Source organism: Chelonia mydas, chromosome 1, assembly GCF_015237465.2.
Source record: "Chelonia mydas isolate rCheMyd1 chromosome 1, rCheMyd1.pri.v2, whole genome shotgun sequence".
Taxonomy (NCBI): domain Eukaryota; kingdom Metazoa; phylum Chordata; order Testudines; family Cheloniidae; genus Chelonia; species Chelonia mydas.
Window position 1 is genome coordinate 321,146,211 of NC_057849.1, and position 23,812 is coordinate 321,170,022.

Below are 23,812 nucleotides of genomic sequence, written 5' to 3' on the forward strand. Positions count from 1 at the left end.
AAGCGAGTGGTGATCACTGTGTGGAAGCTGGCAACTCCATGCTGCTACTGGTCAATTGTGAATCAGTTTGGAGTTGAAAAGTCTACCATGGGGGCTGCGGTGATGCAAGTGTGCAGGGCCATTAATCACCTCCTGCTACGAAGGACTGTGACTCTCGGTAATATGCAGGAAATACTCAATGGCTTAGAGGCTGGGTGATAGATGGAATGCTTCTCTCGATTTTGGCCCCAGACCATTTTGCAATGGAGTACATCAATCGAAAGAGCTATTTCGACATGGTCTTGCAGACACTGGTGGATCACCAGGGCCATGTCACTGACATCAGTGTGGGGTGGTCAGGGAAGGTGCATGATGTGCGCATCTTTAGGAACACTGGACTGTACAGAAAGCTGCACACTGGGACTTTCTTTCCAGACCAGAAGATTAAAAAGGGTGATGTGGAAATGCCCATAGTGATCCTGGGATACCCCGTCTACCCCTGCTCCTGTGGCTCATGAAGCCTTACATCGGGAGCCTAGACAGCACCAAAGAGTGCTTCAGCAACTGGCTCAGCAGGTGCCAAATGACTGTTGAATGTGCCTTTGGCCGATTAAAAGGTTGCTGACGCTGCCTTTTTGGCAGGATAGACCTCAATGAGAAAAATATTCTGATAAGTCATTGCAGCCTGCTGTGCTTAACATTTGCAAAGCAAAGGGGGAAAAGTTTCCCAAGGTACGGAGTGCTGAGGTAGATATGGTGTCTGCTGATTTTGAGCATCCAGATACAAGGGCAATTAGAGAGGCACAGAGGGGGACTATTTGAATTAGGGAGGCTTTGAAGGAGCATTTTGACAATGATTTCTAGTAATGTGCATTTATGTGATGCATTCCGCCAGGCAATATTTACTTGCCACCTTGAATGACCCTTGTAGTGCTTGCTTCCTGAGCGTTAATCATACTGAGCACATGTTCCTGCCTATAGCCACTGTGTTTGAATGTTACTACCAACTAATGAAAGCCTCATTTTATTTCAAAGATTAAAGTTTAATAACAGGACAAAACACAAACATTTTGTTAAACAGGGGACATAGTAATAAGGAACAGACTCTCAGTTATAGCTCTTATAGCTGTGTGTAACTCCAGCTTTCATTGTGAAACCAGTCCCTAGGAGTGGAGTGGATGGGGTACTCCAAGGGACTAGGAACATGCAAGGAATGGGGAGGGGGCGGTTTGGGGAGGGCATGGAATGAAGTTCTGTATTGATTGCAGGGGCACTGAGATATGGATGTGCTCAGACTGCAGCATAATGAGGGACTTGAGCATCTCTCTCTGGCCCTCCAGTAGCTTTATCATCCGCTCCTGTCCCTGTGTCCTTTCCAGGCTATCCAGCCTGAATCTTCCATTGATTGTCTCCCTCCATGCTCTTGTTTTACTCTATGCTGCATCTGTTGACTGCAGCATTTTGTGAAATATAGACTTCTTACCCCTCCTGGTTCACCAACTTATCTGACAGAAGGGCTTTGCCGGTGTGGAGAAGTGGGTCCTTAAGGGCGCATCTGCAGAAGCCAAAGAAACAATGAACAGAAACAGTATTCAGAGTAGCAGCCATGTTAATCTGTATCTGTAAAAAGAAAAGGAGTACTTGTGATACCGTAGAGACTAACAAATTTATTAGAGCATAAGCTTTCATGAGCTACAGCTCACTTCATCGGATGCAAATGAGCTGTAGCTCACGAAAGCTTATGCTCTAATAAATTTGTTAGTCTCTAAAGTGCCACAAGTACTCCTTTTCTAGAAACAGTATTGTGAGTTAGCTCACAGTAGTGAATCACAAAAGTTACATGTGCCTCTTTCTCACTGTCCCTTTGCTAGCACACAGTCGGCGAGAGTCTGGAATATGGTGAGTTCGGGGGAGTTGGGGGAGGTTGGGAAGGGGGAATGGGCAAGAAGGGACAAGGGTCTGGATGGTTTGCAAAGAGGGTCACTGCATGTGCCTAAGGAGAGTATTCTGAATATTGGCACCCTTTTCCACAGGCTGGAGTAATCAAACCCAATATCTCAGTCCTCAGGGTAACCCAGGATGCAAGGGTGCATCTCCTGCATGCGTGCAGCTTCAGACTGGGTCTGTATGCTGCTTGCCTGTATGCTGCTCTGGGTCCCTGCAGAAATAATTGCTGTTTGGCACGGCAAAGTTCCCTACAGTGGGGAGAGAAACAAGGCAGCTCTGCCAAGGAACCTTTGGCAGAGGATTGCAGAATACCTACAGGCAAGTTTCCTAGAGATCACTATGGAGGATTCCCGGGTCATCCCAGTGTACATTAACCAACTTTTCTGCTGGGCACAGCTGCATAGGCTCTGTTGTTAATTTCTATCCCTTATCCCTCCTCTACCATATAACAAAGTAAATGAGACTTCAATCTCCTCTCACCGTGCAGTATCAAAGCAAAATGTATGCTTACTAGAGCTCATGCCCCCTGCTTCAGGCACGCCAGAGCCACAGTGCAGGGACTGACTGTCCTGTGTTCCACATCTTTCTCCAGCTCCACTTCCTCATCTATTACTTTGTCCTCGGCCTTGACTCTGTTGACCACTGCTTCTAATCCCCCCTACATATCCACAGGGCTCTTGATGGTTGAGGTAGCATTGCCACCGAAGATGGCGTGCAGCTTCTTGTAGAAGCGACATGTCTTCAGTGCCGCACCAGAGCAACAGTTGGCCTCCCTTGTCTTCGGGTATGCCTGCCTCAACTCCTTGATCTTAGCATGGGACTGCTGCATGTTGCTTTTGTACCCCTTCTCCTGCATGCCATTAGCAATCTGCCTGTAGGTATCAAAGTTCCTCTGGCTGGAGCGAAGCTGCAACTGCACAGCCTCCCCTCCCCACAGACGCAGCAAATCCAACAGCTCCAGTGTATTCCATGCGGGAGTGCATCTACTACAGAAAGCTGGCATGGTCAGCTGGGAAGATGCTGTACGAACTGTCCACGCTGAGCAAATGAAGAAAAATTTCAAAAATTCCTCGGTCTTTAAACAGGGGAGGGGCGAATGCCTGTGTACATTCAGGGCAATGGAGTTCAAAGTGCTGACAGTGGTCATGATGGGCATTGTGGGACACCTCCTGGAGGCTAATCAGGGCGACAGAAGCAAGCGCAGCATCTACACTGACACTGCGTTGATCTAACTTTGTCACAAAAAGTTTTACGCCTCTTGTTCAGGTCATTTTATTTTTTGGCGTAGCAGGAGAGTTAAATCAGTGGGAGGAGCATTGTAGTGTGTACAGCTCCACTGTTTTGTCAACAAAAGTTGACTTTTCTTAGCAAAGCTGGGTAGTGTAGACAAGACCTAAAAACAATAAATTCAAAAACAACAAAAATATAAGAGGCATGAATTCAAACTTAGCACTGCCTAGCACTTACAGACACCAAAACAGTGGTGACAGTAGTATTGTTGTTATAGTTTGGTCTATGAGAAGCTATGTGATTAAAAGTCCTCTACACCCTCCCACCCCCTATCAATTGAAATCCAAAGTTTTTGTGCAGTAGTAGATGGCTGTCATTCGGAGATGCCAATATGACACTTGTAGTCACAGTGTTTTTCACACGCATTTATTAAACACATAAACACAGTCTACACAAAACATGAATGAATGTTTTATGTTTTCCATGTAGACTGCATTTTCACTGGGCACATTCAGCCATTGTCCCAACATTGGTGCAGCTCTAACCCCTGGCGCTAGATGCTCAGAGCCTGTGGGGAAGTTTGCGGGGAAAAACTCAAATGAAGACACGGCCGTGGGGACCTGAATCCTTTGCCATGTCCAGGTTGAGCGATGTGTCCCTTGAGCACGTTTCTGAGCCTTGTTACAGCAGATACTCAGGCGGGAGGGCACTGCTTTGGGCGCTTTATTTAAGAAAGCCTCCTGCTCCCTGCCTGGTAATGCCTCTCAGCCGTGTCTCCTGAGCCTTCTCCCCCGTGCCGTCTGTCGGTCACCCCGCTGTGTCTGGTTTCCAGGCTTGCCCTTTACAGACCACCCTCCCCGCAGCGCCGACACACGAGGGGACGGCAGGGGCCCCCTGCCGCCCTAGCGCCCGCTGCTCCCACCGAACCCAGCACCCCCGGGGACTCCGGCTTCCCCCGCCCCTGGGCTGCACGTGGCCCTTCCACGCCGGCGTCCCCCCCTGCCCCGCGCCCGGCTCCCGCGGCTGCCGCGCGCGTCCCCCTCCCCAATGCCCCCTCTGGCTCAGGCAGGCTCCGGGCAGAGGCAGAGGCTTCGCCGTGGCCAGAGCGCAGGCTCGGCTGCGCCGGGCATGCGCGGCGCGAGGCGGGGAGCCCGATCTGATAGGGAGCAGGGGCTGACACTACCCCCGTGTGGGCGGCGGAACGTCCCGAGGATGACGTGCGGCGTTCTCGAATCCCGTGGCTGGCTCGCTCGCTCGCTCGCTGCTGGTGCCGAAGGAAACGGGAAAAGCAACAAGAAGGCAGGAGCAGGAGCGGCGCCATGGCGGCCCTGGAGCGGCCCGTGCCCAGTCCCGAGGCGTTCCTGGGCCAGCCCTGGGCCGCCTGGGTCCGGGAGGCCGCCCCCTCGCACGCGTACTGCGCCGCCCTCCCGCACAGTAAGGGCAGCACCAGACACGGAGCCCTGCCCGGGGCTCCCCATGCTGCTCCCCTCCCCCTGGGCACACACATGGAGGAGGGGGACGGGGCTCGCCGCCCGGGGTGATGGGGGCAGCGGGGAGGCCCGAGGCTCTGCTGTCCCCCCGCCGCACTAGGGGCTGCCTTCCCCCCCACACGCCCACTGCACAGCTCTCCGTCCCCATGCGTGTGGGGAGGTGCTGGGTACGCGGTGCCTGCTGCCGGCACTGTATCGGGTACCTCTGCTGGGCCAGCTGCAGGGGGTGAGGGGCAGGCGGAGGATGCTCTTGCTTGGGAGGCTGGAGGCGCCGGGGGATGCCGCGGCGTGGGAGGGGGGCTGGGGAGGCAGGAGGATGCTGCTGCTCGGGGTGGGCTGGGGGCAGGAGGTTGCTGTTGCATGGGGGAGAGTGGTGGAAGAGAAGATGCGCTTGCATGGGAGGGGGGCAGGAGGACGCTGTTGCCTGGGGAGGCCGGCACTGGTACTCCAAGGCAGGTGCTGTGACAGTGATAGTTGGGTTTTTGCTGTTAAACACATACACACTGTTAACTCCTTCCCCTCCCCAATAAACACATCTCCTTTGACTCTCTCTTGACTTTTTTTCTCTTCTGCAGGTGTAGATCTAGAAGAGACTGGAAAAGAGGGTGGAAAAAGCAGGGAGGTTATGAGGCTTAATAAAGAAGGTAAGTGCAAACCACTGGCACACTTTTACTTGCCTGTGTCGTAGTGGTTTTGAGTGAGTGTGGTATGGTATTAACAAGGTATCATAATATCATGTGAATTGTTGTGCTGCGTAACCATGAAGAATGCTTATCAGGCTTGAGTACATACAAGCGATTGTCACTATGTGTCAACTTCTTTTAAAGTATAAATATAATGGGTTTGTGCATAAATGATACATGTTAAAAGATGAAAGACAATTTTAAGTCAAAGGATCATGTGACACTTCATATTGGATTTCTTTCTAAAAGTCTCTATCCTTTTTGTTACGACACTCCCTTCATTTCGGTATGGAAATACACACATGCGTACATCTGGGTACCAACTTCAAGCAGCTTAATTCTAAAAGTTATTAGCAACTGCAAAGACAACAGTATAGGCTGTTTTTCACTTTTGCTGAAAAAATTGGTTTGTGGTAATATTTAAATCAGTTCATATTAGCTCAAGTTGCATTTTGGTTTCAGATTGTCATGTGGTGAGTGTGGTTACAGATGGCTAAATGGATAATTCACAGTATTACATTTTATTAAGGCCAACGAATGTATATAACCTGAAATCAAATCCAGTGAGTTGTTTGAGAAATACTGGGCATAAGACTGCAGTTTGAAATATCAAGTTTCCAGGTGCTATGAATGTGAACACACAAGTAAATTTCAGTGTACCGGCATTTCCAAATATGCCAAGAAGCCTGCAAATTGGTAAAAGAAACCACTTTAGTGTGGCTGCAAGCACTCAGATTGACAGATTTGTTTGTGACAGGATTTGCTAAAATAACACTTGGCTATGGTATAATGAAATTAGTGAATTAGTATTTGGCAGATTTTGGGGGTGACTCTATACTGAAGAAATTATTTTAGTTTGTTACAGTGTGAATAAGATTTTATAAACTCATAGCCTGATCACCACCAAAAAAAATACACTTGATGTGAAATTGGTTCATAAGAAGCAGGCCCACAGTAGTGAAACTTTGCATAACATACTAACATTGAGAGAGCTCAGATTATTAATAAGGGATACTCGAGTACTGTAACTAGGGCTATCAAGCGATTAAAAAAATTAATTTGTGATTAATTGCGCGATTAATTGCACTGTTAAACAATAATAGAATACCATTTATTTAAATATTTTTGGATGTTTTCTACATTTTCAAATATTGATTTCAATTACAACACAGAATACAAAGTGTACAGTGCTCATTTTATATTTGTTTTTGATTACAAGTATTTGCACTGTAAAAAAACAAAAGAAATAGTATTTTTCAATTCACTTAATACAAGTACTGTGGTACGATCCCTTTATCATGAAAGTTGAACTTACAGATGTAGAATTATGTACAAAAACAACTACATTCAAAAATAAAACAATGTAAAATGTTAGAGCCTACAAGTCTACTCAGTCCGACTTCTTGTTCAGCCAGCCGCTCAGACAAACAAGTTTGTTACATTTGTAGGAGATAATGCTGCCCACTTATTGTTTACAATGTCACCTGAAAGCGAAAACAGGTGTTCGCATGGCCCTGTTGTAGCCGGCATTGCAAGATATTTACGTGCTAGATGCGCTAAAGATTTATATGTCCCTTCATGCTTCAATCACCATTCCAGTGGACATGCTTCCATGATGATGGGTTCTGCTCAATAACAATCCAAAGCAGTGCAGACCAATGCATGTTCATTTTCATCATCTGAGTCAGATCCCACCAGCAGAAGGTTGATTTTCTTTTTTGGTGATTTGGGTTCTCTAGTTTCTGCATCGGAATGTTGCTCTTTTAAGACTTATGAAAGCATGCTCCACAACTCGTCCCTATCAGATTTTGAAAGGCACTTCAGATACTTAAACCTTGGGTCGAGTGCTGTAGCTATCTTTAGAAATCTCACATTGGTACCTTCTTTGCGTTTTGTGAAATCTGCAGTGAAAGTGTTCTTAAAATGAACAACATGTGCTGAGTCATGATCCGAGACTGGTATAACATGAAATATATGCAGAATGCGGATAAAACAGAGCAGGGGACGTACAGTTCTCCCGCAAGGAGTTCAGTCAGAAATTTAATTAACGCATTATTTTTTTAACGAGCGTCATCAGCATGGAAGTATGTCCTCTGGAATGGTGGCCAAAGCATGAAGGAGCATATGAATGTTTAGCATATCTGGCGCAAAAGTACCTTGCAGTGCCGGCTCCAAAAGTGCCATGCAAATGCCTGTTCTCACTTTTAGGTGACATTGTAAACAAGAAGCAGGCAGCATTATCTCCTGCAAATGTAAACAAACTTGTTTGTCTTAGCAATTGACTGAACAAGAAGTAGGACTGAGTGGACTTGTAGACTCTAAAGTTTTACATTATTTTGTTTTTGAGTGCAGTTATGTAACCAAAAAAAAAAATCTACATTTGTAAGTTGCACTTTCATGATAAAGAGATTGCAATACAGTACTTGTATGAGGTGAATTGAAAAATACTATTTATTTTATCATTTTTACAGTGCAAATATTTGTAATAAAAAATGATATACACTTTGATTTCAGTTACAACACAGAATACAATATATGTGAAAATGTAGGAAAAAATCCCAAATATTTAATACATTTTAATTGGTATTCTGTTGTTTAACAGTGCGATTTAAAACTGCGATTAATTGCGATTAATTCTTTAAATTGCGATTAATTTTTTTGTTAATCACGTGAGGTAACTGCGATTAATCAACAGCCCTAATTATAACAATGTGTATCTTTAGAGTATATATGTTACAGAATTATGTTAACTAGATTTTTATCACGTTGACATTAATTCTGTGACAATGGCAACATTGTTGGCAACTTAAATGAAAACTAAAGACAATGTTTCTTTTCCAGACAAACCTTATAACTTATTCTGTGTTTCAAATCAGATGATTATTAATGTAAATTTGCATTTACCATACTTCAGAAATCTGTTACTGCTTTCAGGTAGCAACTTGCAGGACTTTTAACCCACTTGAATAAATTAGTATGAGTTGAAATATTTTTATCTTACTCATTTAATCAGTCTGTTAATGTAAATTGTTATATCATAGCCATCATTGTGTCTGAGTACCCTTTGTAAATCATGAATGAGCCTTCACTCCCCTTGCTAAAGGTGGGAAAAATCTGAGCGCTCAAGTCAGATGTACAGAACTCATTGCCTGTGTATTTGCAACAATACTTGTGGATGTATTCTGATCTCACATGTACAACAGCTCTGGCATGGTATGACAGTGTTTTTGTTATGGCAAAGGCTTATGGACCTGGAAGGTCTTCAGTTCAAACCCAACTTGATTTTCTTTGTGACCTCATATAATTCAGTTAACTTCCTTATATCACAGACTACCAAGGTATAAAGCTAGGTTATAAATAGGGCCCTACCAAATTCACAGTCTGTTTTGGTCAATTTCATGGTCATAGGATTTTAAATATCGCAAATTTCATGATTTCAGCAATTTAAATCTGAAATCTTACGGTGTTGTAATTGTAGGGGTCATGACCCAAAAATGAGTTGCCGGGGGGCCGCAAGGTTATTGTTGGGGGTGGGGTGGTTGCGGTACTGCTACCCTTACTCCTGCACTGCGGGGGTGGCGTTGGCTTAAGAGCTGGGCAGCTGGAGAGCGGCGGCTGCTGGCCTTGAGCCCAGCTCTGAAGGCAGAGCCACAGCCAGCAGCAGTGCAGAAGTAAGGATGGCATGGTATGATATTGCCCCCTTCTGAGCTGCTACCTGCCGAGCTGGGTCCTTGGCCAGCAGCCACCTCTCTGTGGCTGCACTGTTCTGAAGGCAGTAGCACAGAAGTAAGGGTAGTATGGTATGGTATGGTGTTGCCATCCTTATTTCTGCACTGCTGGTCGTGGTGCTGCCCTCAGAGCTGGGTGCCTGGCCAACATCTGCTACTCTCCGGCTGCCCAGCTCTGAAGGCAGTGCAGAAGTAAGGGTGGCAATACCATGACCCCCCTGAAAATCCCTTTTGGGTCAGGCCCCCCCATATGATAAACACTGGTCTCCCCCATGAAATCTGTATAGTATAGGGTAAAAGCACACTAAACACCAGTATTCACAGAGGGAGACCAGATTTCATGGTCCATGATGCATTTTTCATGGCTGTGAATTTGGTAGGACCCTAGTTATTAACAGGACTTTACAAAAATCTGAGACTTCATGTGAGTTACGATAATATTTATTGAATGATAGTAAATTATTTTTAAACGTTGAAAAAAATCCAGAAATCTTAGTTTATCAAATTTGCTTTTTTGTAGTATATGGCTTTTGTCATGATGATAAATACCAAATGTACATTTTAAAATTTTTATATTTTAAGTAATTGAAATAGTTGCTTAGCAGGAGATTGCTTAGCTACTTAGTTTTTACTCCATAAAGCACTCATCAGATGTTGACTAAGTTCCTCTTATCAATGAGAAAAAATAAAACCATATAAAAACTAGTGGGGTTTGTATTCCCATTTGCACACATGAGATAGACGAGGAAAGAATATTTGAAAGGGTCCATAATGGATCATTTGTTGGTGGTATGATAGCACACCATTAAAGACTGCTACCTCACTCATTATGGACCAGTTTGCATACCTCTTTCAGTGGTAAGCAGTTACATAAAATAGTTCCATTCAGGTCAGTGGAGCTACTTGTGGGAGTAAGTGCTCACCATTGAGAGTAAGAGTCTAACAATCTGGACCTATTATGTAATTTCTGTAGTGGAAAAGGTGCAGTGAGGCCATGTTTTAAAAAATAAAAATAAAAACTGGAGACTTACAAAAGACCGCATTGTATACTGCCCCTTGTTTTATTATTTGTATAGTGAGAGAATAGTGAGGAGGGAAAAAATCATGAATATTTGCTCATATTTGCAAATGAACTTGCTTTGGCCATGATCGTGTCCCCTTTATGTTTACTTTTTGTGAATGTGTTTGTGTTTTACTGGTAAGTATGTTTGTGGAAAGTGGATTTCCAAGTTACATGCTCAAGTATTCACAGGAAAATGAAATTTGCATGGATAATTATTTGTGCCAGAAAAGCTTGATTACTCATCTAATCAGGAAGCAGTATCATGTGAGTTATCTGACAAATCACAACTAATCAACATAGCTCAAATAGTGACTATCAAAGACTTGGAGCACTGTTTGGAATTTATACTTAGAATTGACTAATGAATTTGAGGAAATGAGGATTTGCTTGTGGATAGTCTATGTACAATATGAGGCAAAATTATTGGATCACTTATTTGTTGTGAAATATTCACTAAGCTGTAATTATTTGAGTATGAAGTTGATGCTAAAAGATCACCATTTCCATAATAACCTGTAATTGATTTTAAATATGTTATGTACATCAAATATTGTCACTTACTCTTTTTCTTATGTGAATTCACATGATGTATAAAATAGGAGTGTATTTTCTTATGTACCTAAATCTTTAACATAGAAAGAGATGTGTGCTTTGCTACACTGTATGTGTATTGAGATCTGTTAAGCAGAAGCATTGCCAGAAGCTGGGAATGGCTGACAAGGAATGGATCACTTGATGATTACCTGTTCATTTCCTCTGGGGCACCTGGCATTGGCCACTGTCGGAAGACAGGATACTGGGCTAGGTGGACCCTTGGTCTGACCAAGTATGGCAGTTCTTAATGTCTTATGTAAGCAATTATTGGCTGGGATCAAGACATCCTGATTTAACTTTACTGACTTTGCACCAGGGATGAATTTGGTTCAAGATGTTTCAGTCTATATCTGCTGGCTCTCCAGATAGAAGTTTAGATTCAGTGGAACTCCATACAAAGTGAAAGGGTCAAAGGTTAAGCTGGATGTCATAGTCAATTTACACTTTCCCAGTTCAACAGATTTTAATGTTCCAGTTTGAACTTGATGACTGCTGTGTCTGTCTTACATTGTCTCCACTACCAGTTTCCAATTTATCGCTGTACAACAGGATAGCTGAGTATAAAATTCATTATAGCAAAACAAGTTATAATCTATGTTAAAGTCTGGGTTTCTCTGGATCAGCATCACACATGCCCAGTCTCTGGGCTCAGACTTGGTGACTACATTTGGAGCTGGAGTGCTGAAAGGATAGAGCGGGGAGATAGGTATCAGGGGAAGGATTAAATTGGGTTCAGGATTACAAGTATCCAGCATTTTCACTCAGAACAGGACCACAGTAGCACTAGAGTAAAATTCATGGAAGGTCTAGTCAGTTTTATTCTTAACATCTGCGCTGTGCATAAAATGAAAATGATGATTCCATTAGAAAGGATTCTGTTCTTGTTGGAAGTGAAGGAAGGAAAATGGTAGGGAGGTAGAGGATGTTTTCAAAAGGGGATCGTAGAATATAAACTTGAGTGGAGTGGGGAAAAAAACCCAGGGGAAAGAGCAAAAAATATGCATCAGAAAGTGGAGTAGTGAGAGAAGATCAAACAAATTGGTTTGTGTCAGGATGGAGATTGTATCTTAATTTCTTTTGGTCCCAATCTCCAGGAATGAAACTTACCTCTAACATTTTAAAATATTTCTTTTTCTCCGCCTACTCCATCTTTTTTCGGAAAAATGTTTGGGAAGAGTTTAGAAATTAAACATATCAAAGAAGAAAACAGAAATCAAGCATAGGCAGTCAGCAGAGAGATTGCATGTATGTTCTACAGTTCCCATTATGTCTAAGTTTCCTCCATTTGCCCCCTAATGTATATAGACTAATAACCTGTTCCAAAGGCAGAGGGCCTCCAGTGGACATAATTATTCCATTAGAGCTTGGTATGTGAAAAAGCTGGGAATTGGCCTGAGACAAGGCAAGAAGTGGAACTGTTCTATATCAGTATGAGGTTAGGTGTAGGAATAATCTATGCCATCTGTTTCTGGTTACTTAAACTCCCATTGTGAGTTCTCCTTGGGATGACGAGGCTGACCATAGGATTGGATTGTCCATGTTCTGACGTTAAATGCCGGATCAGTTGGAAATACAATCTTTTGGCTTCTTGATGTTTTCTAGGATTCTGTCCTGATCTAGCATGCAACATTGAGGCACTGCTGGGGACTAAATATTGGCTAACTCTGGTCCTAGCTGCGTACTACAGTATTATTGTTTAATACATCTGTTCTGATAGTCCCCAGAGGTTTAGTCAGAATTGGGGCCCAGTTGTGCTAAGAACTGTACAAAACACATTCGAAGATGTGGACTAGGTTTCAAGAAAGCTTACAGTTTAGGTGTTCTATATTTCATCAGCCCAGGCTGGGTGGAAGAATGGACGATGGTAGTGGGAAAGGTGCTTTCTGACCATAGATATTCAAATCAGGATTTTGGATCCTTTAAATATATGATCCTAAACTGTCACTCTAGGGAAAGACCTCTGTTAAAAATTCTTTCAATATGTAAAGCAGTAAATTCTTTTAAACTAGAACTTTTTTGCTTAATTTAGGTTCTCCTTAGAATCCTTGAGATTGCAGCTGAATTCCTTTCATCTAGCAATGTTGACAACTCCTCTTAATTTACCAGAGATCTTTTTAGACAGCATAGGTTCGTGCTCTTCTTAGTAAGTTATTCTGCTGACGGTATATATAAGGCAAGTCCTAGAATAGATCTACATTTAGAGGCTTCAGGAGTTGCCTGATGCCGTGGAACAATCATCATCTTGTTACAAGTTTGAGATTGGGGGATCTAGGTGGTATCTGGTAATTTTCCTCAATATTTGTGCTTGAGGGTTTCTGGAGATCGAGAAACCAACCTAATGTTCTTCAGGATATTGAAGATTTTGAGTTTAGTGGGAAGCAAAATGTGGTTTTCTCTTAACTGATAGAATTGTCACAAAAAGACTTTTCTATTTGACATTCTTTGTACTCGCTGCAAATTATGGTAGAATTTGGGATGATGAAAAGATAGGAAAGGAAGGGTGTACAAGTGTCTACTAGGGATCTCTCATATAGCGAGATCCCAAAGTCAATCCCAGAGAATTGGTAAAATGGCATGATGCTAATAGTTCTGTCTCTGCGCTTTCCAGTTGCTTAACTGATGGGATGCAAGTTTGGGAAAACATTTAAAGAACCATTCCCCTCCCCCCCTCCCCTTCGCAGCCATATATATTGGTGTATGGTTGACAGTTTCAGAGTATATTCTATCCTACGCTGATGTAATGTTTGTTTGAGGCTATGCTTATAAACCACCTGATCTATTTCAGAATGAGGCTTGGTGATTCCTCAGGTCCTTTTATTCAACAGAATATAAGTTGTCTGTACTCTGTAAGCTGCCTTGATTATTATTCAGCAATTTTCTTCACTTTTTACTATCATAATTTGAACTCTTAAATAATATACATTTTACGCCCAGCATGCCTTCCTGTGTCACTTTATAGCAATTCAGTTCACCAGAGTTTAGAACTACATGCTCTTACTTCATGTTTTAGTAATGTGTTGTTTTTTTTTTTTTTTTTTATTATTGTGTGTGTTAGGGGAAAGAACCTGGGTTCTCTACGTTAGAATAAGCATTGTGTAGTAAGAGCAAGGACTGCAAGGCAAACGTTCTGGGTTCTTTTCACACCTCTGACACTAAGTTTGAGCTTGTTCAAGTCACTTACTCTCTCTGTTCTTCAGTTGATCCATCTGTAAGATGGAGATAAGCATACTGTTGTGGTGGGGCTCCGCATAGTCTGCAGTGCACGAGGGGTTAACTCTGGCTTCCCTTGGCACATGTGACCAGGAGAAGGGCTATAAGAAGGGCTGCTGAAGCGATAGGGATAGGACAGTGCATGGGGGAAGGCAAGACTCCCTATCCCGGCTTTGAGGATGGGGTTGATCCCTAGTCTGTGGTGGCTTGCGTTTTACTGTATTTGCTTGTTGCTTTGTTTTCACAGAATTTAAAGACAGATGGGACTATAAGAACATCTAGTCTGACCTCCTGTATATTACAGGCCATCAGATTTCACCCGTGTACACCTGTGTTGAGCCCAATAACTTGGGTTAGACTAAAACATTTTGGTTCTGAGGAGACTAAACTATTGTGGGCCACTGGCAGAGAACAGTAGAGACTGAGATGCCACCTGTCACAACCGGAACCTGGTCAAAGCAGGAGTCGGAAATCAGGCCGTGTCAGATACTAGGAAGTCAAAGTCTGAGACAGAGGGCAAACAGAGAGAGAGTCGACTGTCAGGAGGCAGGCAGGGTCAGGTTACCAGGAGATCAACTTGAGAGCAGAATCACAGCTCACTAGCCAGAGCCAGGCCAGGTTGGGATACCAGGAAGTCAAGCCAGGGGAGCAGGAGCAAGAGAGCACAAGGCACACAGTCCAGAGCAAGGTGGAACTTAGTTGCAAGGCCGACTTCCTGTTCCTGTGCTGGGTTTAAATAGGGGCTGTGGACCACTTAGTAGAGCCATGCAAATCTGCAGATATCCGCTGTGACAAAGTTCCTGTGCTACCTTGGTAGGTCTTGCGCTTATTGGCGGATTTGCTCGCCTTGGAGCTTCACGGCAGCCCTCAGCTTGGCCGTTTCTCTGAACCCACAGTCCAGGTCGACTCCTCCTGTGTCTGACCAGGAGTTGGGAGGATTTGGGGGGAACCCGAGCCCACCCTCTACTCCGGGTTCCAGCCCAGGGCCCTGTGGAATGCAGCTGTCTAGAGTGCCTCCTGGAACAGCTGTGCGACAGCTACAACTCCCTGGGCTACTTTCCCATGGCCTCCTCCCAACACCTTCTTTATCCTCACCATAGGACCTTCCTCCTGGTGTCTGATAATGCTTGTACACCTCAGTCCTCCAACAGTCCGCGTTCTCACTCTCAGCTCCTAGTGCCTCTTTCTCCCAGCTCCTCACACGCACACCACAATCTGAAGTGAGCTCCTTTTTAAAACCCAGGTGCCCTGATTAGCCTGCCGTAATTGATTCTAGCAGCTTCTTGATTGGCTGCAGGTGTTCTAATCAGCCTGTCTTAATTCTCTCCAAAAGGTTCCTGATTATTCTGGAACCTTCCCTGTTCCCTTACCCAGGGAAAAGGGACCTACTTAGCCTGGGGCTAATATATCTGCCTTCTATTACTCTCCTATAGCCATCTGGCCCAACCCTGTCACACCGCTTTATATCTGCATCTGCGGATATGGTTGTATTGTTTACCATCTTTACGGATCAGATGCCGATCCAAATTTTTGTATCCACACAGGGCTCTAACAGTGGGATAGGGTGCTGGTGTGGATTGTGGGTTGGATACAAGTTAATTGTCATGGATGCGGATCCAAATTTTTGTATCTGTGCAGGGCTCTACCAATCAGGGTCCCCAGCATTCTACCAATCAGCTCCCAGGACTGGGGTCCTCTGTCAGAGTTTAGCTCCTATTCTGACAACAGTTAGCAGATCCCTGGAAGCAGGTTGGAATTTGCTAGCTCCAAAGCGCCAGGGTTCAAGGTCTGAGGCCCTGCAATGGCAGGAAATTGATTAGGTGGGATATGCCCAGATGATCCATACTCCATGCTGCAATGGAAGGTAGAAAATCCCCCAAATGCCTACCAATCTGACCAGGGGGAAATTCCTTTCCAACCCTAAATCTGACAATGAATTGGACTCTGAGTATGTGAACAGGAGACACGAACCAAGGACTAAGAGGATTATCTATACCACCTCAGTGCACCATGCTGTCTGGTGTCCCACCTCTAGCTGTGGCCATCCCTGATGCTTCAGAGTAGGTGGGGGCGAAGGGGGGAACAAAAATACCCCTAGCAACCCAGAATACATCTAGCCAATTGTACATTGAGAAAAAATTTCTCCAGGGCCGTTGCTGGTGAGCAGCTGAAGTCCTGAAGCATGATATTTGAGTATGGTAATTATCTCAGTTCAGAGCTGAAAGTGTTATGTCGAGGGCAATGCATAGCTTCCTGTTCTCTCGATGGCCAATAAACGGGGATTCGTAGACTCTCTCTAAGGACCGGAAAGGACAACCACCAAGACCAACCTGTCCCTGACCCGTCTCCTTCCCCCCCCACGCCGTGCTTTTTGCTGAGAAGGTGGATTAAAGTATGTATTATAGAAAGATATGTAATCTTGTTTTAAAGACTTCAAGTAATGATGAGTAAGGCTGCAGGTTTGTCACGGAGGTCACAGAAGTCACAGATTCCAAGACTTTCCTTGACTTCTGCAGCAGCCGGTACGCCTGGCTCAGGGGCAGTTCAGGCAGCCCCTGCGCCAGGTGCACTGGCCACTGCTGGGGCAGTCTCGGGCCACCGTGTCCACCCCCCAGCTGCAGAGTTTGGGTGTGGGAGGGAGCAGGGGGCCAGGGCACGGGACAGTGTGAGGCGGGCTCTAGGTGGTGCTTACCTGGGGGCTCCCCTGAAGTGGCAACATCCCCCTCGCTCAGCTGCTGGGTGGAGGCGTGGCCAGGAAGCTCTGCACGCTGCCTCCGCCCAGAGCTCTGGCTTCGCAGTTCCCATTGCCTGGGAACCGTGGCCAATGGGAGCTGCAGGGGTGGGGCCTGCAGGTGGAGGCAGCGCGCAGAGCTGCCTGGCCACGTCTCTGTCTAGCAGCTGAGTGAGAGGGATGTCACCGCTTCCAGGGAGCCCCCTAGGTAAGCACTGCCCAGAGTCCACCTCACCCCATCATGGACCACAACCCCTTGCCTCCTTCCACACCCAAACTCTGCTGCTGCTGGGAGGGGAGGCACGGAGCTGGGTAGGGAGCCTGCCGGCCCCGCCAGCCTCCCACCCCAGCACCAATGGAGGTCCTGGGCCATGCGCTTCCACCTGCGCCCCCCAAGCAGCCGAGCTGCCCTCCCCCAGCACCCGCGGGGCCCCTGGGCAGCTCCCCCCTCCCCTGAAGTGTTATTCACTGGTATTTTTAGTAAAAGTCACGGACAGGTCACAGGCCCTGAATTTTTGTTTACTGCCTATCTCCCGTCTGTGACTTTTACTAAAAAATATCCGTGACTAAAATGTAGCCTTAATGATGAGTCCACCACCTCCCTGGTAAGATGTTGCGATATTTAGCTACCCTCACTTTTAGGAAATTGCGTCTTATTTCAAGGTTGAATTTGTTTAACTTCAGCTTTCTGCCATTGGATCCTGTTATGTCTTTGTCAGCAAAGTTGAAGAGCCCTCACCATCAGAGCTTTTCCATTTTTAAGTGCCTACGCACTGTGATCAAGTCACCTCTCAGCCTTCTCTTTGATAAACTGAATAGTTTGAGCTGCTTAAGCCTCAGATTGTAAGGCTTGTCTTCCAGTCCCTGGTTCATTTTTGTGGTCCTCCTTTGAACTCTCTCCAGTATTTCTACATTGTTCATGAAGAGTAGACCCCAGCTGAACAGTGTTCTAGTAGTGATCTTACAAATGCATTGTACAGAGTTAAGATTGTTTCCCTATTTGATTTTAGTCTTCCCCTTTTCATACATCCAAGGGTAACATTAGCCCTTTTTGCTACAGCATTTTATTAGATTGTGACCATTAAACTAGGTAATCCAAATGATTCTGTAACAGTAATCTGTTGTAATGGGGTGGGGGGGGGGGGGGGGGGGAGGCACACTTACCTCTTGAATGCTTCCTATGGGCTGGGTGTGGTACTTCAGTGCTTTTATCACCCCTTGCACCTGCTGCAGGCTGCCAGCTGACCTTGGTGGGTCTTCCATGGCTTGACCCTCCAGCCAAGTTAGGGTGACCAGACGTCCTGATTTTATAGGGACAGTCCCGATTTTTGGGTCTTTTGGGTCTTTTTCTCCTATTACCCCCCACCCCGTCCTGATTTTTCGCATTTGCTGTCTGGTCAACCTAAGCCAAGTCAAAGTCCAAATGAACCTCTTCCAGGTTAGTAAAGAGTCTAATAAAGGAACAGTCCTGCTGCCCTTCTACGGTCTTCATCCCCAGTTCTGGGCCCTTTAAATTCAGCCCTTTGTTTGAGCTCTCAAATAAGCTCTGTCCCCTTCTTGGGGTTTATGCCACTGTGGCCAGGAGGGGAACCCAGGCCTGCCCACTACTCCAGGTTCCATCCCAGGGACCCTATAAACAGCATTTAGTCACTGCTTGTTTTCAATTTGTTGCTGCTGCTTCCCTGGGCTTCTTCCTACCTGGCCCCTTTTAACTTCATCTTTATTTCAGGGTTAAATATCTTAGGTCCTCTCTCTTCCTGAAAACCCAGCTTTAAGCAAATGCAGGCAGAAACAAACTTTGGTTATCCCTAGAGCTCCTTTGGCCGGAGTGGAGTGGAGCACCCTGCCTTGCCTCACCCCTCTGATCCCAGCCAGGAACTGACTTGCTAAGGCTTTGCAGCTCCTTTTGTCTGAACCTGCTGGGCTCTGATTGGCTGCTTCCGTAAGACCTTTCTAGGCAGGCCTGGAGGACCCACCTTTCCTGCTCCTTTCTTGTCACTTTGGTGCTTCTTGGGGCGGGGTGATCTAGTCGGATCATGGGGCCTCCTGTAGGGAACGACAAAGGCCAGGTACACCCTGTCACACCTGTTTTCATTATATAGTACTCCACCAGTCTTTGTCATCTGCAGACTTTGTCAGCAAAGATTTTATATGAGCATCTAGATTGTTGAAAATAGCATTGGAACAAGAACTGCTCACTGAAGGACCCTTAGAAATGGCCTCGCTTATAGGTATTTTCTCGTTAACATATACATCTGCAGATCTGTTCGCCAGTTTTTAATTCATCTACTGTTAACAATGTTAATTTCATATAAGGGAAGTTTTTAAAATTTAAAATGTCATATGGTACTAAGACAAATGCCTTCAAGAAATCCAAGCATACTATATCAACACGTTGCTTTTATCACCCAGTTCTGTAATCATGTCAAAAATAAACAGGTTTGTTTGACAAAACCTACTTTCCACAAAACAGTGCTGACTGGCATTAGCTATATTTTCAGCTTCTAATTCTTTGTTCACAGTGTCCTGAATAACTGTCCTATTATTTTGCCCCGATCGATGTCAGGCTAATTGGTCTATAGCTCCTCTTTATCAGCTATCCCTGCTCAACAGTCCTTATTATCTGTTCTGTATATTTTCTGACCAGTCATCCCACTAGTCTTTATGGGGGGGATCAGAAACATGGTCTAGTTTTTCTTACCAAGCTTTGTGTGTATTTAGCTTCTGACAGATGTGGTGCAGTTTTCAAAACTCCCACAGATGTTACTTATTCACCAGAAAGAAAAACTTCCTGTTTTGCATCCCTGAACAGAGGATAGAGTACCACCAGTTGCATTTTCCAATATTTATTGTTGTTTCTTCTCTTCCCAAATCCCTGCCACAGTTCTTGGCTGCTGGTTCCACAAACATTTTTGACAAAATAGTGCTAATGTGAATCCTCAGAGGGATCCTGGCAGGTCAAATTTGTTCCAAAATTGGATTTTGTAAAAATAAGCTTTTAAAAATCCTTCAAAAAGTCTTTATTTTTATTTATATATAATACCAAGAGTGCGCCTGTCATTTTATAAACAAATAAGAGAACTTGGTTCCCGTTCCAGGGAGCTTACAGTGTAGTTGAGATGCAGATAAAACTGACAAAAGCAGTATGTGGTGTGCCGGTCTGAGTTAGAGGTGGTAAAAATCGGGAAGTAGTCAGTGTTGAAAGCTTCATGGAAGAAGCTATTTTAAGGAGGCGTTTTGAAGGATGTAGAGTAGATTGGTGTGAGGGGAGGGGACTATTGCAAGTTTAATGGGTGGTTTGGAAGAAAGTTTGAAAACAAGAATGGGGAAAGATATAGAGGAAACAGATATTTATTTCCAGTGGAAGTCATTTTTTAAACTGTTCCTGAAATATTCAAAATCTTGTGTTAATGCAGAAGGACCTGAAAGCAAAAGAGAAATAAGGACAACCCAGGGAATTACAGACAAGTCAGCTTAACTTCTGTATCTGGAAAGATAATGGAGCAAATAATTAAGCAATCAATTTGCAAAATCTAGAAGATAATAAGGTGATAAGTAACAGTCAGCATGGATTTGTCAAGAACAAATCATATCAAACCAACCTGATAGCTTTCTTATAGATGGGGGGAAGCGGTAGATGTGTTTTATCTTGACTTTAGTAAAGCTTTTGGTACTGTCTCACATGACCTTCTCATAAACAAACTAGGGAAATGCAACCTAGATGGAGCTTCTATAAGGTGGGTGCAAAACTGGTTTGAAAACCGTTCCCAGCGAGCAGTTATCCGTGGTTCAGTCATGCTGGAAGGGCATAACAAGAGGGGTCCCTCAGGGATCAGTTCTGGATCCGGTTCTGTTCAATATCTTCATCAATGATTTAGATAGTGGCATAGAGAGTACACTTCTAAAGTTTGTGGACGATACCAAACTGGGAGGGGTTGCAAGTGCTTTGGAGGATAGGATTATAATTCAAAATGATCTGGACAAACTGGAGAAATGGTCGGAAGTAAATAGGATGAAATTCAATAAGGGCAAATTGGGAGGGGTAGTAGATACGCTGGAGGGTAGGGATAGGATGCAGAGGGACCTAGCAAATTGGAAGATTGGGCCAAAAGAAATCTGATGAGGTTCAACAAGGACAAGTGCAGAGTCCTGCACTTAGGATGGAAGAATCCAATGCACCGCTACAGACTAGGGACCGAATGGGTAGGCAGCAGTTCTGCAGAGAAGGACCTAGAGGTGACAGTGGATGAGAAGCTGGATATGAGTCAACAGTGTGCCCTTGTTGCCAAGAAGGCCAATGGCATTTTGGGGTGTATAAGTAGGGGCATTGCCAGCAGATCAAGGGACGTGATCGTTCCCCTCTATTCGACATTGGTGAGGCCTCATCTGGAGTACTGTGTCCAGTTTTGGGCCCCACACTACAAGAAGGATGTGGAGAAATTGGAGAGAGTCCAGCGAAGGGCAACAAAAATGGTTAGGGGTCTGGAACACATGAGTTATGAGGAGAGGCTGAGGGAACTGGGATTGTTTAGTCTACGGAAGAGAAGAATGAGGGGGGATTTGATAGCTGCTTTTAACTACCTGAAAGGTGGATCCAAAGAGGATGGATCTAGACTATTCTCAGTGATAGCAGATGACAGGACAAGGAGTAATGGTCTCAAGTTGCAGTGCGGGAGATTTAGGTTGGATATTAGGAAAAACTTTTTCACTATGAGGATGGTGAAATACTGGAATGCGTTACCTAGGGAGGTGGTGGAATCCCCTTCCTTAGAAGTTTTTAAGGTCAGGCTTGACAAAGCCCTGGCTGGGATGATTTAGATGGGATTGGTCCTGCTCTGGGCAGGGGATTGGACTAGATGGCCCCCAGAGCTCCCTTCCAACTCTGTTATTCTATGATTCTATGCTTCTATGAAATGCAAAGTACCCTACTTAGGAAGGAACAATCAGTTGCACACATACAAAATGGGAAAAGACTGCCTAGGAAGGAGTACTGCAGAAAGGGATCTGGGGGTCATGGTGGACTGCAAGCTAAATATGAGTCAACAGTGTAACGCTGTTTCAAAAAAAGCGAATATCATTCTGGGATGTATTAGCAGGAGTGTTGTAAGCAACACACAAGAAGTAATTCTTCCACTCTACTCCGCGCTGATAAGGCCTCGATTGGAGTATTTTGTCCACTTCTGGGCGCCACATTTCAGGAAGGATGTGGACAAATTGGAGAGAGTCCAGAGAAGAGTGACAAAAATGACAAAAAAAAAAAAAAAAAAAAAAAGGTCTAGAAAACATGACCTACAAGGGAAGATTGAAAAAATTGGGTTTGTTTAGTCTGGAAAAGAGAAAACTGAGAAGGGACATTATAACAGTTTTCAAGTACATAAAAGGTGGTTACAAGGAGGAGGGAGAAAAATTGTTTTTCTTAACCTCTGAGGATAGGACAAGAAGCAATGGGCTTAAATTGCAGGAAGTGAGGTTTAGGTTGGACATTAGGAAAAACTTCCTGTCAGGATGGTTAAGCACTGGAATAAATTGCCTAGGGAGGTTGTGGAATCTCCATCATTGGAGATTTTTAAGAGCAGATTAGACAAATAACTGTCAGGAATGGTCTAGATAATACTTAGTCCTGCCATGAGTGCAGGGGACTGGACTAGATAACTTCTCGAGGTCCCTTCCAGTCCAGTGATTCTATGATTAGCAACAGCTCAGTTAATTGTAATTGTCCAAGCCAACTGGTAAAAGTAAATGTCATCCTCTGATTCTCTTCTCCAAGCATCCTCTCTCCTTTCGTCCAGGTCCCTTCTTAAAATTAATCACTTTAATAAGCTTTCGTAGATTCCAAGGCTAGAACGGACTATTGTGATCATCTAGTCTAACCTCCTGTTTAACACGTCATAGAACTTTCCAAAAATAATTCCAAGAGCATAGTTTTTTAGAAAAACATTCAATCTTGACTTAAAAGTTGTCAGTGGTAGAGAATCCACCACAACCGTTGGTAACTTGTTCCAATGGTTAATCATTCTCAGTGTTAAAAATGTACATCCTATTTCCAGTCTGAATTTGTGTAGCTTCAACTTCCAGCCATTGGATCATGTTATGCATTTCTCTGCTAGATTGAAGAGCCCATAATTAAAATTTGTTACCCATGTAAGTACTTATAGACTGTAATCAAGTCATCCCTTTTCTCTTTGAGCTAAATTGATTGAGCTCCTTGAGTCTGTTAGCATGAGGCAGGCTTTCTAATCCTTTAATCATTCTCATGGCTCTTCCCTGAACCCTCTCCAGTTTTTCAACATCCTTCTTGAATTGTGGAGACCAGAACTGGACACAGTGTTCTGGCTGTGGTCGCATAGTGCCAAATAGATATAAAAATGGGAGGCGGGAGAGAGAGCGAGAGAGACAGTCAGTCCCCCATCCTATAAGTATCTCCTACATTCTTAGTGCCTAGATGTTTGCATTTACTTTAAGCTGTATTAAAACACAGATTGTTTGTTTGCTTGTGCCCAGTTCAGCAAGCGGTCCAGATTGCTATGTGTTAGTGACCTCTTCTCTTAATTATTTACCATTGCCACAATTTTATGTCATTTGCAAACTTTATCAGTGATGATTTTGTTTTTCTTCCAGGTTGTTGATAAAAATGTTAAATAGTATAGGGCCAACAGCAGATCTTAGAGAGACCCTACCAAAATCAGTGATGATTCCCCATTTACAAGTGCATTTTGAGATCTATCAACTAGCCAGCTTTTAATCCATGTAACATGTGCCATGTTAAGTTTATATTCTAGTTTTTAAATTAGAACGTCTTGTGGTATCAAGTCAAATGCCTTTCCATCTCTGGACTCTACTCCACTATTTTTCATGAGTCATGCCTTAATTTTAATCTTAACTAAAAGACAAAGCAGAATTAACCAGGTGCATATACAACAATAATCGTCTGACGTTGTGACCTTCCTGGTGCCTTGCAAGGCTGCAGCCATGGATCCTGTTTCTTCTGCCATTGGAATCAGTGGGAGTTTTGTTATTGAGCAGGGATCAAGCCTTTGGACTGTAAACACTTCAGGACAGGGTTTCTAAAGTACCATATACACACATGTTGTTATGATATAAAAATAATGCATACAATTTTGATGTAAAGTCATTTTCCTTTTAGTAGTCTCTGATGT

General features: G+C 44.2%; 1 protein-coding gene across 7 annotated transcripts in view; it reads left to right on the forward strand.

The window, feature by feature from the left end:
• The first annotated feature begins 4,242 nt into the window (after positions 1 to 4,242).
• The window catches only part of ATXN7L1 (ataxin 7 like 1), a 197,761-nt gene continuing 178,191 nt past the window's right edge, over positions 4,243 to 23,812 (forward strand). For 2 of the 7 annotated variants that reach the window (XM_043551717.1, XM_037889155.2), the window contains exons 1-2: positions 4,329 to 4,590; positions 5,222 to 5,290. In XM_043551717.1, coding sequence (XP_043407652.1) covers positions 4,476 to 4,590; positions 5,222 to 5,290 — 184 coding nt within the window. In that variant the 5' untranslated portion in view covers positions 4,329 to 4,475. Of the gene's footprint in view, positions 4,591 to 5,221; positions 5,291 to 23,812 lie in introns of those variants that run through there. The other 5 variants (XM_027827042.2, XM_037889158.1, XM_037889154.2 and 2 more) reach the window with 4 other exon arrangements.